This window comes from Trachinotus anak, unplaced genomic scaffold (assembly GCF_046630095.1).
Source record: "Trachinotus anak isolate AG129_WGS33_773 ecotype Australia unplaced genomic scaffold, CSIRO_AGI_Tana_v1 ptg000010l, whole genome shotgun sequence".
Classification (NCBI taxonomy): Eukaryota; Metazoa; Chordata; class Actinopteri; order Carangiformes; family Carangidae; genus Trachinotus; species Trachinotus anak.
The window spans coordinates 1,509,317-1,525,000 of record NW_027273861.1 but is presented as its reverse complement, the minus strand read 5'-3'; the positions used below and the strand labels follow the sequence as shown (position 1 = coordinate 1,525,000).

Here is a 15,684-nt window from a genome sequence, read left to right as displayed (position 1 = left end):
TGTATGTGTATATATGTATGTGTATATATATATGTATATATGTATGTATGTGTATATATGTATGTGTATATATGTATGTATATGTATGTATATATGTATGTATATGTATATATATATATGTATATATATGTGTATGTATGTATGTATATATATGTATATATATATGTATGTATGTATATATGTGTATATGTATATATGTATGTATATATGTATGTATGTATGTGTATATATATATGTATATATATATGTATATGTATATATATATATATATATATATATATATATGTGTATCTATGTATGTATATATATATATGGGCCAGAGTAACTTCAGAGTGGTCGAGTAACCATCCAAGTGCTGGACGTTGGTCAGCCACCATGAGCACCATATTAATGCAGCATGGGGTGGCTTGAGGCTGCTCAGATGTATTCACATTGACTCAGATGTAGATTCCCTTTGATACCGTGTTGAGGCCTGAACTCAGCTTGAGCTATTTAGACTAATTAAGTTGTGACACAGTCCAGCCACCATTGCAAGTTTCCACTGTGATCAGGGGGTTTGCATGTGATGCCAACTCAAAGTTTTGTCGTTCAAATTTTGTCAATTTTAATATGTACATTTGCACCTTTTTAGTGGTGTTTCAGTTGGGTAAGTAGTCCAATGGAAGCTCAATGTTAATGGGAAAAAATGTTTTGACCTGTCATCAGGCCCTGTAGCCGTCACGTGTCCACTGAGCCACTCTGATTGAGCCTTGTTCTTTCTATATTGATGTAAACAATGCAAAGTAGTATCAGTTATTTTATTTCAAGTTGCCTTAAGAACAAATACACGTGTTTGTGTCTAAATATTTACGGCCAGGACTGTATGCCAGTACTGTATTTTAGTATTTGTATGTGTCACTGAAACAGCTTTGTGTGCCTTTGCTCTAGTGCAACACTGATATTACTATATGATTGGATCTTTAGATTCTTGATCTCATTTGGGCCTTGCAGACATTTCCAAATTAATGCACATTTCTTCTGTGTCTTCACAAAGTTTTCATAGAACCTTAAATGTACTAGTAAGGTCATTTGAAGTGTTAATAATTTGTCCACAATCAATGCAATTCAGTTCACTTTAATGACCACACTTAAAGTGATTTGTATGGCTGTTTGTGCTTGTAATTGTTAGCCCTGACACTGGGAGATTTCCATGTCATTGACATTTGCTGCAAAGCTTCTTTCAGAGTCAGGGCAGCTTCCCTCTTAGTGTGAATGATGTGCTCATTGTCTTATGATGAAATATATACGATATTGAAGCAGGTGACAAAGATGAAGGCACAAGAAGCATGTTGCGTTTGAAATGGTTTCTGAACTGCATCTGTATCTGCTGTTCAGAAAATGTTATATTTCCAGGTATATTTAAGGATGTTTAACTCCATGGCCACATAGAATTAACGAGGGTCTTTGTATACAGTGCAAAGTGGAATTTAATCAATTTTGGAAAAAGGCTGTAACATAACAAAATGTGGAAAAAGTGAAGTGCTGTGAATACTTTCCGGATGCACTGTAACTGTTAGGGAAAACAAATCATTTGTGCCTGGGGAGGCAGTAGAAATTGCAAACCTGATGTGTTGCCTGTATTTCAGTTTTGAAGGCTTTAAAGAAGTCTGTTGGTGATCTGAACATGTTCTCCTGCTCTCTCAGGTATTGCCTGCATCGCACTTTCATTTGTGGATGCTCGTGGTCACCTCCTTCAGGTTCCAGCTCAGGACTGTGCTGCGCTGCAGAGGTCAGACAACTGCACCACCCCCCTTCACCCAGACCATTTTGATGAGCTGACCACTGTGGTTAAAGTGGACTCCATCACTGTCAGCTCAGGCACAGGTAAACACAGCATTCAGCTCTTAGTGTGGCCTGCATTGTGATATGGTTGATGCTGGTCACACTTGGGAAGCGCCAAAACACAACAGAGGTCAGGACAGTCAAATGTACAGGAAGTGCACAATGGTTCAAAAAGGTAGGAGGCCACTGCTTTTCTGGAGAACAGACAATTTCATCTCCAGTCCTTGCTCTTTATTATAAAGTTTCAAATGCACTGGCTAGGTTAGTAAACGTGCTCAGTTTACTGATGGTGCAGGGTCATGAATTAATGGAGCCTTGAAGCAACAGTGCCCTTGAAATTCAAAAAACACAAGGTAAAGCAAAAATAAAGGTCCAAAAATGTCTCCAGTGATTAAGAGCAGCCTTTTTCTTCTTCACTGATGTTTCACATATTCACACATGAAATTGCCATCACTAATCATGATGTGAGGTACTCTTCTGAATCCATGCAAATGTGAGTCAGACCACCTTGAGATGTGGCCTGATTCTCATCAGAACACATTGATTGATTCTTTTTGCAGTGTTCTGAATGCATTGTGTGCATTTGCATGTGTTTCACCTGATCCAGATACAGACCACATGTTAATACCATGTGGCAGTGAGCTCCAAGCGGACATAACCTTCCACAGACAACGTTACACACCTGTTTTCATAGGCTGAGTAAAACTGACTCTTAAACTGAATTTGATTCTTAAATGATCCTGGTTCTAATAGATGAAGAAATTTTTGCTCTTGGAGGCTGAATGTGTCAGCATGACACTTCATCACACAGCCACAAATCAAAATGAGGGCTTATTCCTATGTTTCTGAAGTGTTAGTCCTACAACAACAAATAAAACTCCAGCTGATTGGCTGTGTGCATTAAAAATAGAGCCACACTTAAACTGATGGTTTAATTCATTAAAACTTTATTGTGCTGTTGTATATTGTTAATGAAGTATTAACAGTGTGCATGGTGTGAGTGCATACAGGAAGCAGCACAGACCACAGGTTTGCATTGGTGTCAACTATAAACACTCATGATGCCTCTTAAACATAAATCAGATTTCTACTTCACCTCTGTTGAAGTTTGCTCTTTGCTGCACAGTCTCCACACTGTGCTGTGTTTTAGTAGTCAGAATAATCCTGATCCTTCAGGGAAGGATACATCATGCTGGAGATGATAAACAGCCTCTCTCTCAAGGTACTGTTATTACTGCTGACCCAGTATTAAGACCACATTTCCCAGAAACCCTGCCACACCAAGACTAACCCTAACCCCTAAGGCTGTTTTCTTTCCTGTCGTTATCTATTTAAAAACTGAAAACATTTCCAGACGCCATTGACCCTTTTGAAAACTACAACAATATAAACAATATTTGAGTCAGCAGGTTTTTCTCCATCGCAGCAGAGAGTATTGAAACATGTTTCCTGCTTATCTTCTAACAGTGCCACAGCTGTATGTGCGCTTTGACATCTGGGAACAAGGCAACGTCAGCCCCTTACAGCTGAGTGATAAACTGCAGGGGGCGCTGCGACATGCGCTCTGTGATGTTGTCATGGAGCTGAGAGTCTTACCAAATCCTCTTTGTGTGGGCGTGCTGTGCCCAGCAACCAAAGCACAGAGAGAAGAGGCTAAAGGTGAGGTCACCACCAGATGGTTCTGTGTTCATCTTCCTCTGTGCTATGTGTGTTGATTATTGTACCTGTAACTGCATATACACAACACAATGACATGTAATGTTATCCTGTATGTTATGATATTTTAATCTATTAGTTTAGCTGGACAGCTGAATATTTATTTGTGCGACACAAACAACCTTTTGTGGTGTTTATATGTTTGTTTCAGTGGTGACATCAGGTATGTGTGTAACATATTTATGGTGTGTTCTGGTTGAAGTGTTATTGGAGGAATTGTAGTGTGTGTCACTTGTCCATCCCTCAGAAAAGATAATCTTCTGTTTCTATTCATGTATCAGTTCTTCTGCCCTGATGCCAAACTCCAGTACAGTAGCCCCACAGTCCCACACATCATCACCACTGTCTCTCTCTCCTGTCTCCTCCCACTCTCAGTGGGGTCCACTCACTTGTATTTGCAGGACATGATGTAGGTGGATGCAGATGATTGAAAGAAAGCGAGAAGTGGCTGAAGAAATCCATTTGAAAATGAACAAACATACTCAGAGCTTTACACCACAATGGCCTGAACCTGACCTGAAACTTGGAGCTGGGTGGGAATCTGCTGAGTAGCAGTATCCAGTCCAAACTCAGATCACACAAATCATAGAGCCCCCAGTGTCACTGTGAGCTTCCTGGTTTCACTCTGGACCTGTAGGACTACAGAGAAATAAACCCAAAACATAAAATGTCGTCTTCTGTTGTTTGTGTATATTGTCTTATTAGGCCAAATTTAAAAAAAAAAAAAAAAAAAAAAAGCAGCTGTGATGAAGATTTTTTTTGCATGTTCACAATTGCAAACCTAAAGTGGAGAGGTCTGAAGACTGAACAGCCTTCACCTGAGGCTGCTGAATTGGGATGTTAGCCTCTTATTCAGAGAAAGATTAGAAAGATCAAGTAGTCTGTGTGTTTGTGATCATTTGTTTGTGAAATGTGTCCTCAGGTCTGTTGATTCCTTTGCCTGAGGTGAAGGAAGTGAAGGACAGCCCCAGGCAGCGCAGTGGCTCACGAGTCTTTAAAACCAGCCCCTCTCCCATCACCTTAACCCAAGCTTTGGGGAGCACCCCTGGGACAGGGACCAGCACACCCGAGTCCACCACACCCACTGGCAAGAGCACCCGCCGGAGTTTCTGGGACATATTGGTTAGTTCCCCCAGAGCGTAAAGGCTTTCATTATGAGACTAATCACTTTAACATTTACATGAGCATTTATTCTAGTACTCAGGTACACAGTGTTGCACATGGGTTATGTCACTGGGTTAAATAAACACTATTTACAATGTGATGTTATTCACAGTGTTCATCTTTAATCATTTAACAACAGACCAAAACATGAAAAAAATCTTTTCTTAGATGTCTCAGGTTTCAGGGCTCAGGTACCACTTCTTTCAGTGGACAGAGCATGGAGTGTTCCACAGTAATAATTGCAGACATGTTTCATTCTGATTAAATCATTTATTGATGAATAAAAAGCAGATGTAGTTATGCATCATTCATGCATGTGAATCATGCATAAAGAAATCAAGTTGAAAATTTGCTAATGATTTTTTATTTCATCTTGAAATGATGAATGAATCATGGAATTATAAAATGGAATTAATGAATGAATTTTAGACAGGTTTTTAAATTATTGTTTGAATGATTTTCAGTTTGTGTTGAAGGTGTTGTGGAGATGTAGGATTTCTTTGGAGGCTGTAGTTTATGATGCTGTTTTCCATTATACAAAGTATTTTCTGTTATTTTGTCCACCCCATTAATATCAGTTAGAGTAGACTAAATAACAGAAACATCTCTCTGTAGAATGTATTACAGTTCACCATCACCGCACAATACATCCTCCACAATGATCACACAGCTGAATCTAAGTGTCACGACAACAGGTTCAATACAAACCTTCATGAAGGAGGATGTGCTGCAGGGCTGTTGTGTTAGACAACAGCAGTTTAGGCTAGGTGTTCTATTATCTAATATCAGGTGACTCTGTTATGCAGATGACACCCTGCAACACTAGTCTTAACCTACGGAGAGTAGACGGTCTTAGATTCAGAGCCAACCCTACTAAAGGCCAACTAAAGGCAGACTAAGGTCAAATTCTTGTAGCAGCATCAGTGATTATTCATGCATTCATCACATCCCACTCTGTCAGAGTTTATCTACAGTGCCAAACATATTACATCCTCCAGCCTGTGCTGAAGTCACTGACTACTGACTTTTCCATTATTGTGATAAAGTTTTTGCATGAATCACTTTTGAGGCACTTTATTACTCCACAGACCTTGTGAACCACCTGAGAGCTAAATGAATTCCTTCCCATCCTTACAGAGTAAGCCGGATTCATCAGAACTCGGGAGCCCAAAGACAACTGACGACATAGTGCAGGAGAAAGGGGAGGAGGGCCGAGCAGCGCGACGAAGACACAAGACAGAGACCATAAAGCAGCAGTGGAGCCAGGAGAAGGCTGTGGCTGTGGAGCTGGAGCAGGCCCAGAGGTGGGGTACAACTGAAACTGTATCAGTAACATTAATGAAGCTAATTCTTATGAATGAAGCTACAGAGGTTTGACTGAACTCACAAAGATCGTCTCTTCTTCTACAATCAGTCTGAAGGATTTCAGCAGTGAAATGGTAAAAATGCTCCTGCAATTTCATGCCTCCCATTGGGCAGACTGTGTGTCTGACTGTCACATGAGCCAGTAAGAAGGATACACAATATAAACAAACTGGTACTGGTAACTGTAACTGACAAGGACAGATAGTTTGTTGCTGGTATTGAATAAAGACTAAAGGACTAAATGGTTTCATATGCACACTGGCCGCTCTGGTGCCCCTCAGGCACGGATTCTGTGTAGTTAAAAGTGGTACTCTTTCTTGTTCACAGGCTCAGTCAGTCTCCCTGCTGCACTCTGCAACATCAGTGAAACATATGAAACAGTGTTACAGCTGTTACCATGTTCCACAGATGAAGTGGTACAGCTGGTTATTTAAGCCAATAAAAAGTCTTGGCTCAGACACACCTGGTGACGAGAGAGCAGGTGAAGGCAGGGGGCGTCCGACTGAGCCAGTGAAGAAGAAGGGGGAGGGGTATCAGATTTCCATGTCACTGTTAACCATTTCCTAGCAGTCGTACCAAAATGACCTCACCTTTATTCAAAGCCTGGTCCCCTGCAAAGAGGATCCAATGTCTATACCACATGTGAAGAACATGTCAGGTCTAGATTTCTGTATGTTCGGTTAATGTAGGAAGTTAAAGTGAAACAGTCTGTAAAATCTTAAATCTGACCAGAGCTGTTCATCAGTTGTTATGTTCAAATCTGATTCCTGTCGGAAGCTTTGGGCCCTCTTCAGCAGGAAAGAGAAACATTTTAAAAATAAATCTACATTTACCTCAAGCTGTTTCTCCACATTAGTTCATGCAGGTCAAGTCAGATCGGTTCTAAGACAAGATCTCAGCTGAAGATAGCAGAAGGTCTCATGTTTCCTCTTCAATAACCAGCTCTACATTGTTATTAAATGTTATGTTCTGTTTTAAAGTGTTCTATTTTTTTTCTCCTGTCTTATTGTATAGCTTTGAACTGTTTCAAAAGGTGTTTGATGTATAAATTAACCTACTTACATGTTAACGTTCCATACATTTATATGATATGTGTTTTTAGTCTACAACTTTTTAACATTAGGTCAGGGATAGCAGTTAAAAGTTTGCTTTCTACTGTTGATCAAACAGCATAGTCCCCAAAAATAAATCAGAAGGCTAATCTCAGTACTAAGATGATGTCTTGTATTTGAGTTGTGATAATAACAAATCAGAACAAATTGCTTATACAAGTGAAAACTCTTACATGACCTCAAACTTCTGCTCCAGTACCATGGTTCAGCTCTGGTCTCTCAGTGTGTTGCAGTATAATGTAGTGTGGATGTTTGTGGTTGTGTAGGAGGCAGGTGTCTCATTTGGAGGAGGGAGATGTGGGCACTCTCCATCCCGTTTACCACGTTACCTACCAGCCGTGGATCATTTTCATGGCTAAACTTGGTAAGTGTCGTCTTATGAGCTCAAATTAGGGTCAAAAAAATTCTGAACTGTAATTTGATGTTCACAAATAATTGTCATTGTAAATCAGCCTTTGTAAACCTGTAAAATAGATCTGCAGAGAAATGCAAGTTTGTGACTCACCCTCTGTATCCCTCTGTTTGGTCACCTCTGACTGGATGGCTGGTGAACAGGCTGCCCCTCCATTCAACAATGCACGGCTGAAATAGCTTCACACTTCCTGCTGCCTTCTATCTTAGCAGAGATTGTGAGTTTGGTCAGTTCCCTGGCCAGTGATACCACCATGAAGGCATTTGAAAAGACGAGGTGAGTTTTAGCACTGGGTATTAAATGACTGATCATGTTGTCCCTTGATTACATCTTGTGGTGTAAACAAAAACATCTGCTGTATTAATGTTGAAAATCGTGGCAAACTGACGCTGCCTCACACTGCTGTGATATTTCTTTTTAATTGCTGTTGTGTCTTAATGATTTTGTCCAGTCACATGACATTTAACTGCTCTCACTGCTTACATGCTGACTGATATTCCAGCTGTTTACTAGCTTCTCCTGCACAGACATGTCACAGAGCAGGTATACTAAACTGACTGACCATCACTGCACTTATTTTTCTGTTTTGTTTTGTTTGCACAGACCTGAGTTGTAAGCTGGGCAAATTTTGCTTTAATTTACTTAAAGCTGAATTTTTTCAACCTCGACTTCCTTTTATCACATTGCTGGTCAGGCCTGCATTGCCTGGACTTGTGCAGTCCCTTGTAAAGTGATTTGCTTGTGTCCAACAGAAATGGAACGGGGTTGGACTTTGCGTTGTGTCTGTGAGTGCTCAGTGCTGCTTCTTGATTAGACTCTGAGCTACTTTCACCTCTTAATAACCAGCTAACAGTCCTGATGCTGATGGAGTCGGGCTGCTACTTGAAACTAACATTTCACATGGTTACACTGCCTTAAGTACTTCATGCAAACAAAATTTCAGATACTTCTGTGTTTACAGTGTTTGCGTCTGCAGTTTTCAGTGCAAGCGTGCACCGTTATCTAGTTTAATTCTAGTTACATTTAGTTACAGTGGTGCTTTGTTGAATATAATATATCAAGAAAATATTATCCTCAGTTTGGTAGTTCCACATCCTTGTTCTGCACATCTGATGGGAAGCCAGTGAGGGATTATGTCCTTACCACTGCACTGGTTGTCTGAGGTAAGACATGTCCCACTGCAGTTGTCCTCAGACCAAAGGTTTGGGGCTGCAGTGCAGATTGAATGGCATAAACCACCATCAGGACAGAAAAGGGACATGGAGGATGGAGGCTTTCAGTGTCCTTCATATCTCAGTCCAGTGCTGTGTTACAGCTGTGTTATGTGTACATCACAATAATGGTTTTCTCCATCTCTTAAACCTTTTAAGCTGCCCCTCATCTGGAGATGTATTTGTACCATTCGCTCATGTCCAGAACTTCAGCCAGCCTCCAGACTCTACAAGGAGCTTCATTCTCATTGGCCGCAACTTCCATCAATGGCATTGTAGCACAGAGCAAGGTAACTGCTGAAGCCAGTGTCACCGACTGCCTTGATACTCATCCTCAGCACTGTTTACTAAACTATACAGTGTACTAAATGAATGATTACCAGCTCATAATGCAACATGATCATCTGCAGTCACTAGGTTTTTGTTTCAGATTCCTGCTGGATTGTGTTTACTTCTTTATTTTGTGAGTTGCATGTACAGACCTAGAGGTACTAACATTCAAAGTGCAACTGCAACAGCAAATGAATTTTAACTGTTACATGTCCATAACCTGGGAGACTGAGAGGCTAACGAGTGCTGTAATACAAACTGTATGTTTTTGTTTCTGTTGTTGTCACAGAGTGGATTTTCATGAATTTCATGAAACCAAATTGAACCAGCAGAACAGAGTCTGAAGTAGTCTTAGAAACATTATATTCCTGTAAACAGCTGTTTGAAAGTGTCAGCTGTAATTAGGATTCTGACCCCTCACACCGAGTCCAGCTCAATGTGCACTACAAAAAAGTCTCTCAGACAATAAAAGTCCATCATGAGCAGAACTTTTTGGATTTTGACTTTATCAACACCAAATATGGTACACAGCCTTGGGGGACTGAAGTAGACAATTCAATTATAAAAGATCAGTTAAGAAACATGGCTGCCATCAACTAAAATATCTTCTCAAAAGGTGGGGCTCAGAGGGTGGAGCTCATTTACCATTTGTCCAATTATCATAAATCTTGTAACATAACTTCAGTGTATGATTCAGAATAGATGCACCAAAGCATTAGGACCCTGACCCATACGTGGATCAACAAATGCTACAAATGTGTATCTGAAAACTTGGTGGATAAGTATTATCCAAAATCTGAAGTGGGTGTGGCCTATTACATGTCTGCTCATAACTGACTCCTTTGAACAAACCTGATCAAACTCACTAGAGACATCCTGCACTGTCTCCTGAGCATCACCAGTGTGTGACTGGTCTCACTCCTCTCCTGAAGTGACTTTGTGAAGCCTGAAACCTCCTCGTTGCCACTGTTTTGAGTACCAGAGGATTCTAGCTGTGGCATATTTTGTTTAACTAGTCTGCTCCTTTTCAAAAATCTGAAATATAAAGCCTCTTTGGCTTTGGAGAAGACTTCAATCACACACACCACATCAGAACTGTAAGCTCCTGTTAGCACTGGATCTTACAGATAATACATCCTCCTCATTCATTACAGCTGTAGGTGCAGCACAGTGCACGGAGCACTGCAGTGACCAATCAAATACACACATTCCTGGTAGGGTCCTTTACAGCATAAATGGTGTGGTTCTAATGTTATGGTGTGATTGTCAAGATGGAGGATAAAATGATTGCAGCCAAGAGTTACAAATTCCTGCTTCACAGCATTATAATAGTCTCTCAATGGTGGAGGAAGTGCTCAGGTCTTTTACTTCGGGAAAAATAGGAACACCACAGGTTTGAAATATACTTCTTGACTATGCTTTCACAGTTTTGCTTAAGTAAAAATATGTAAGTATTAACATCAAATATACTTTCCAAATGTTAAAGTCCTTGTTATGCAGAATGTCCCATTGTTGCAGCAGTTAAAGGTGCTGCTAATTTAAACTCCTGACGGGTAGCTTCACCTGTAATTAATAATACGTCATCATTTAGTAGGAGATTTTTTGAATTGGACAAGTAACTGTGAGATACATTGATAGAGTATATGATAAGTACAATATTGGCGTCTAATGTGGAGTGAAGTAGAAGTACAAAGTAACTTAAATACTTACAAATACAAGTACCTAAAACTGTACATGAGGAAATGCACTGTGGAGTGTTGCTAGAGGACCTGTTACTGCAGATGGACTTCCTGCATCATGATCCATGCAAGCTCCTTGGTGTTGTAGTGCAGTGCCGTTTTTCTGATCTGATCATTCACAGCACTTTATTGTTGAAGATGGAAACAAGATCCAGCTGCTGAATTTATCAATTTAGTTCTACTCTTCTACTTTATTCACTTTTAAGAGCACAGTGACAGATTTTGCCCACCACTGCACCAGTTAAATATCATTCCAGATGTTTGAAAAGCTCCTAATCTTGACTAAGCATCAGATGAATATGATAACTACTCATTAAACTTCACTGCTCTGTGGGTCATAATATTCAGCGGTGGCTGCCTTAAGTCATAGCTGTGAAGAGAATGAATGCGGGAACAACATGCTGTCACAGTGAAGAAACAGTTTACAATGAAAGGTAACTCATAGTTTAATGTAGCTGAATTTGATGGAAGACCCAAGATAATAGAATGTGATGGTGACCATAGGGTGTCAAGAGGAGCTGATATGATGAATGTTGATGGGAGCTCATATTGTATGACAGAGCATACAGGCTCTTTGAGCAGTATGTTGCTAACACCTGTTTGACCATGTGTATAGTGTAGAGGACGAGCACCCAGCATGATTGTTCTGTGTGAAAGCTTTCAACATGCTCTCCTCACTGCTGCTCTTTAATTCTGTTTGTCTGTCCATGCTAACTGTCTAACATACCTGTGTTATTTTGCAAGTGTCTGCTTACCTCAGTTTGTGTCGAGCTGTGTGTTTCACTGTCCATGCCGCCTTGCTGTTTGTACCATCTCTGTCTGCCTACAGAAGACAGTTCAGATGAAGAAAACACCCCAGTGCTAAATAGGTTCACACGTAAGTTTGCTTCTCAGCCTGACACACTGATGCTGATGCAATGTTTTAAATCAATGTTTTTATAGAGATGTAGAGCTTGGTATCTGTTTTTAATTTTTAATTTGATTTTTTTTATTTGATGTGTATGTTACGTAACAAATAACACAGCTCAAAGTGGACAAACCATGCAGCTTTCAAACACAGGAGATTCAGAATGTTTCACATCTTTACATCAGACATCGGGCCCTGTTTCTGTGAATTTAGGTGTGAGGTACAAAGTGTAGTCGAGCGCATGAAAAGGATTTGTGTGATTTTTAGAGAGGTGTGTGTGGGACACCTCAACCAATGTATAAATGGTGCACATGGTGCAGCATGAAAGACAGTTATCATTGGCTGGACTGCAGTCAGACATTACTCAGGGCTCTGCAGTGTGAGCGAGTGTGTGTGCGCGAGTGTGTGTGTGAGTACTATCATTTGCGTAGCTCCACTGCCAACACATCTTAAGCCAACACTGACTATTGCTTTAAAATGACCAGTGTCACCTGCTGCAGGTTTTACCAGCCATTGCTAATGAGAAGCCAAAATTCTGTTTGCCTGTTTTGTTAAATGGCTGTCTGCTAGCCGGTGCCTGCACCCAGCGTGCAGTGGTAAACACCACTGTACAGAGTGGACTGAGTGTTGTTCCAGTGCTGAGCTTCAGGGGCTGGAATCTCTAAGTTAAAAGTTCATTCCTGTTGTATCAACAATCAGCCAGGATCTGAGTGTGGATCAGATATTTTGTCAAAAACAAGGTGAGCAAATGTTAGTGGGCAGCAAAGCCCCAGATGATGATGCTCCCTCCACCCTGCTCCACCTGTGGGAGGATGTATGTTGGTCTACAGAGACCTTTTCACACCATACATATCATCAGTCCATCAAACATGCTCCAGGAGTGCTGTGGAGGTCAGTGATGCAGCACCTTCCTCTCTGGTGTCCATGGCAACAGGATTCCCATGCACCATGATCTGTGTGTGTGCATGTGTGTGTGTTCTGTCAGGATACCAAACCTGGCGCAGGGAGACCTCAGGGTGCCACTTTGTTCTGCACACCTGCATGAAAACAGAGCCCAATGACTTTCTTTAAAAGATAAAATACATTAACACTGACGAGATAAACAAAGGCCTATAAATCATAGTCTAGTTCCAGCGCAGTAACAAGTATCTAGAAAGCTGCCTTTAGTTTAAAGACTGTAGAACTTATCTCTGACATTACTTCACAGATAGATAGAGATAAATACTGGAATTTGAAAAACAGGATTGCAAAGAATAAACTCTCACTTTTTCTTCTCTCCCATTGATTGTGTTCAGCACATTTTTTTCTTCCACAAATGTGGAGTTTAAAGACCAGCGTTACTGTTTCTTCTAAGGTTGACCAATTTCTCAGCCAAACTTGGAAAGTCTCAAAGAATCTTTATGTAATTGGCAGCATCTGGCCTCAGGGCTTAAAGACCCACTGAGCAGTTCCTCAAAAAATGTACAAATGAACTGCTTCCATGTAAAACATGTGATCTCTAAGTGATGGTCCGGTGCTGTTCATTGACTTAGCTCCTACAGTTTGTAGAGAAAAGATGAAGGCTTGTCTGACAGTCAGTGGGGAGCCTGTGGTAAAGGACTGGCCACAGTGTGCTGTCCGGCTTTGATTCATGTTTCTTTGCTGTCTCACTCAGTTTCTCTCTTCTGCTTAGCTCATAAGGGCTTCCAGCGCTTCGAGGCTCTGGAGCAGAGCGACTGGTTCAGTCCGAGCCAGGCTGGAGCAGGACCGGCTCCCCGCCAGAGGTTCCTTTTTATCAGCATCCTGGATAAAAAGGTGACTTGACATATGGACGCCTCTGCATTGTGAATATCCCTCAGGCCAAGCAGAGAACAAGAAAGTTCAACAAATTCAAACATCCTGTTTACATTTAGCTGTGACTACTTCCCACTGAATTACAGTTGTAGTAAATGTAGAGTAGCATATCTCCTCAGCGCGCTGCATGTTCAGTCAATGGCCAAAATAAAAGTCACACCTTCCTCTAATAGTATCTCAACATGCAGCTGGTTTTGGTTTATGTTTCCAGGTTTGGACGTCTGTCTGAGATTTTACCCTTCCTTTTAAATGGGGACACATCATACACTCAGAAGCTCTAAAGGTTCATTTGTGCTTAGTGAAGCTTCACTAGTAAAAATAAAGAAACACATCCATCATCTTATGAACTGTAATGGTAGGTTTCTTATGGGAGATTCTGATTTGTATGTTGTAACCATCATTTCTTTAGGTGACTCTGTACAGCTACAACTGGTCTGTGGACCTGGGCGCCTCTCTGAATCGTGAGCTGGTCCGCCTTGTGAAATGGCAGAATGCGAGGGCTCATGTTGTCCACTGCCTGCTCAACCAGAAGATGGGCTTATTCCATCACCACTGCTTCTCTGATGCTCCCCTCCATGAACTGGACTCCAAGCAGGTAGAGGCACTGACACAGCTCCTGACAGTATGTAAAATGTCAGTAGTATTAGTTTATTTTATCCTCTGACAGAAACGGTCTCATCTGCTTCCTCCCTCTGAGTGACTTCATATCCAACCAGCTACCATAAATCATGAAAGTATCATTTAACTGAGTACCATAAAACTAAACCAAACTTATAATCTTGATGTTTGAAAACAGCCTCTGCGTGTTGACCCTGTGGGAGTCTCCCACAGCAGAGACGGACAATGTCTCAGTGGATCAGTAACTTAAAGCTCAGACTGGTGTCTCAACAGAAAGGACAAGTGAGGCAGGACGGAGAGATGAGATCTAATGAGCTTTTATTAAGGTGCATCAACCAACACTTCTGCATAAAGCTCAAAATCTTCATCAGAGGAAGAGGAGGCAGTAGAACGCTGTCAGCATGGACAGGTTCTGGACATTGCTTGAACATAGCCATTGTCACAGCGTGTGTGTGCGTGTGTGTGTGTGTGTGTGTGTGTGTGTGTGTGTGTGTGTATTTACCCTCCTGCTGGAGACAGACACTCCTGGGGAAACACTGCTCTGTGCAGACTGCCTTCTTCATCCAGATGAGTCTTCATTAAAACTGACTCTGGTCCAGGTCCACTCAGAAAGTAGAAGTAGAAATGCTGGTGGGTGGAGGCTGTCGGTGAATTCCCTCCACCGTCCTGTCACTGCAGCTCCATCAGAGCTTGATGGTGCTTTATTTAGGCCCAATTTCTGTTTTCAGTATGTCAGCAAAAACTGCTGGACCTCCTGTATTAAATATGGGCTGCAGATCAATATGTGACTGATGGTCTCAGCTGCACACACAAAAACACGATTTGTGTGTGAAGCATGTGACTATGTATTTCTATTCTTCCGGATTATTACCCCTGTATTTCCTGCTTTCTTCTGTTGTCCTGATCACACCCTGTATCTGGAAACAGAAATCTGTCACATCAGCAGCCTCATTCTTCACCAGGAAACATTTAACTCCCTCAATGCAATTTAGCCCTTGTCAGTTTCCATTTATCCTCCTGGAGTGTTTATGATCAGCTCTGTTGTAGAGGTCTGGACAAGGAAGTTTTAACACAGTGTAGTTTTTCTAACTGTGCCGCCTGTTACAAAACTGTTGAGTCAGGTGTCACATCAATCCCACTGCTCCTCCTGGTGAGTGAGAGGGCAGCGCTGCAGAAAGAAACTCTGGTTCTAACTTCAAGTGATTTTAATTTCCATACACACCGGTCAGAAGTTAGAGAGCACTTATAATATATGTAAGATTTTGCAGTTTTTCCAACCGTGTCAAGTTTGCTTTTTGTTGTTTTGTTTTTTTTGGCAGGTGGGGGTGGGGTGGTGGTGAAGGTGTATTTGTATTCTGATAACACACTATTGAGTTTGAGAACTGGGTGCTGTGACTAAAAGGTTAAGGTCTTGGAACACCTGTGAAGTATGGATGGAGAAACTCATGAAGTAAAA

General features: G+C 41.2%; 1 protein-coding gene across 8 annotated transcripts in view; it reads left to right on the top strand.

The window, feature by feature from the left end:
* The window catches only part of szt2 (SZT2 subunit of KICSTOR complex), a 114,036-nt gene that overhangs the window by 71,520 nt on the left and 26,832 nt on the right, over positions 1-15,684 (top strand). For 6 of the 8 annotated variants that reach the window (XR_011692304.1, XM_071486788.1, XM_071486784.1 and 3 more), the window contains 10 exons: positions 1,684-1,863; positions 3,289-3,480; positions 4,460-4,659; positions 5,839-6,005; positions 7,445-7,542; positions 7,734-7,866; positions 8,961-9,091; positions 11,700-11,747; positions 13,450-13,571; positions 14,020-14,205. Coding sequence is in view for 7 of the 8 variants with exons in the window: in XM_071486788.1 (XP_071342889.1) it covers positions 1,684-1,863; positions 3,289-3,480; positions 4,460-4,659; positions 5,839-6,005; positions 7,445-7,542; positions 7,734-7,866; positions 8,961-9,091; positions 11,700-11,747; positions 13,450-13,571; positions 14,020-14,205 (1,457 nt within the window). In the remaining variant the exon portion in view is untranslated. The remainder of the gene's footprint in view (positions 1-1,683; positions 1,864-3,288; positions 3,481-4,459; positions 4,660-5,838; positions 6,006-7,444; positions 7,543-7,733; positions 7,867-8,960; positions 9,092-11,699; positions 11,748-13,449; positions 13,572-14,019; positions 14,206-15,684) is intronic. The other 2 variants (XM_071486785.1, XM_071486786.1) reach the window with 2 other exon arrangements.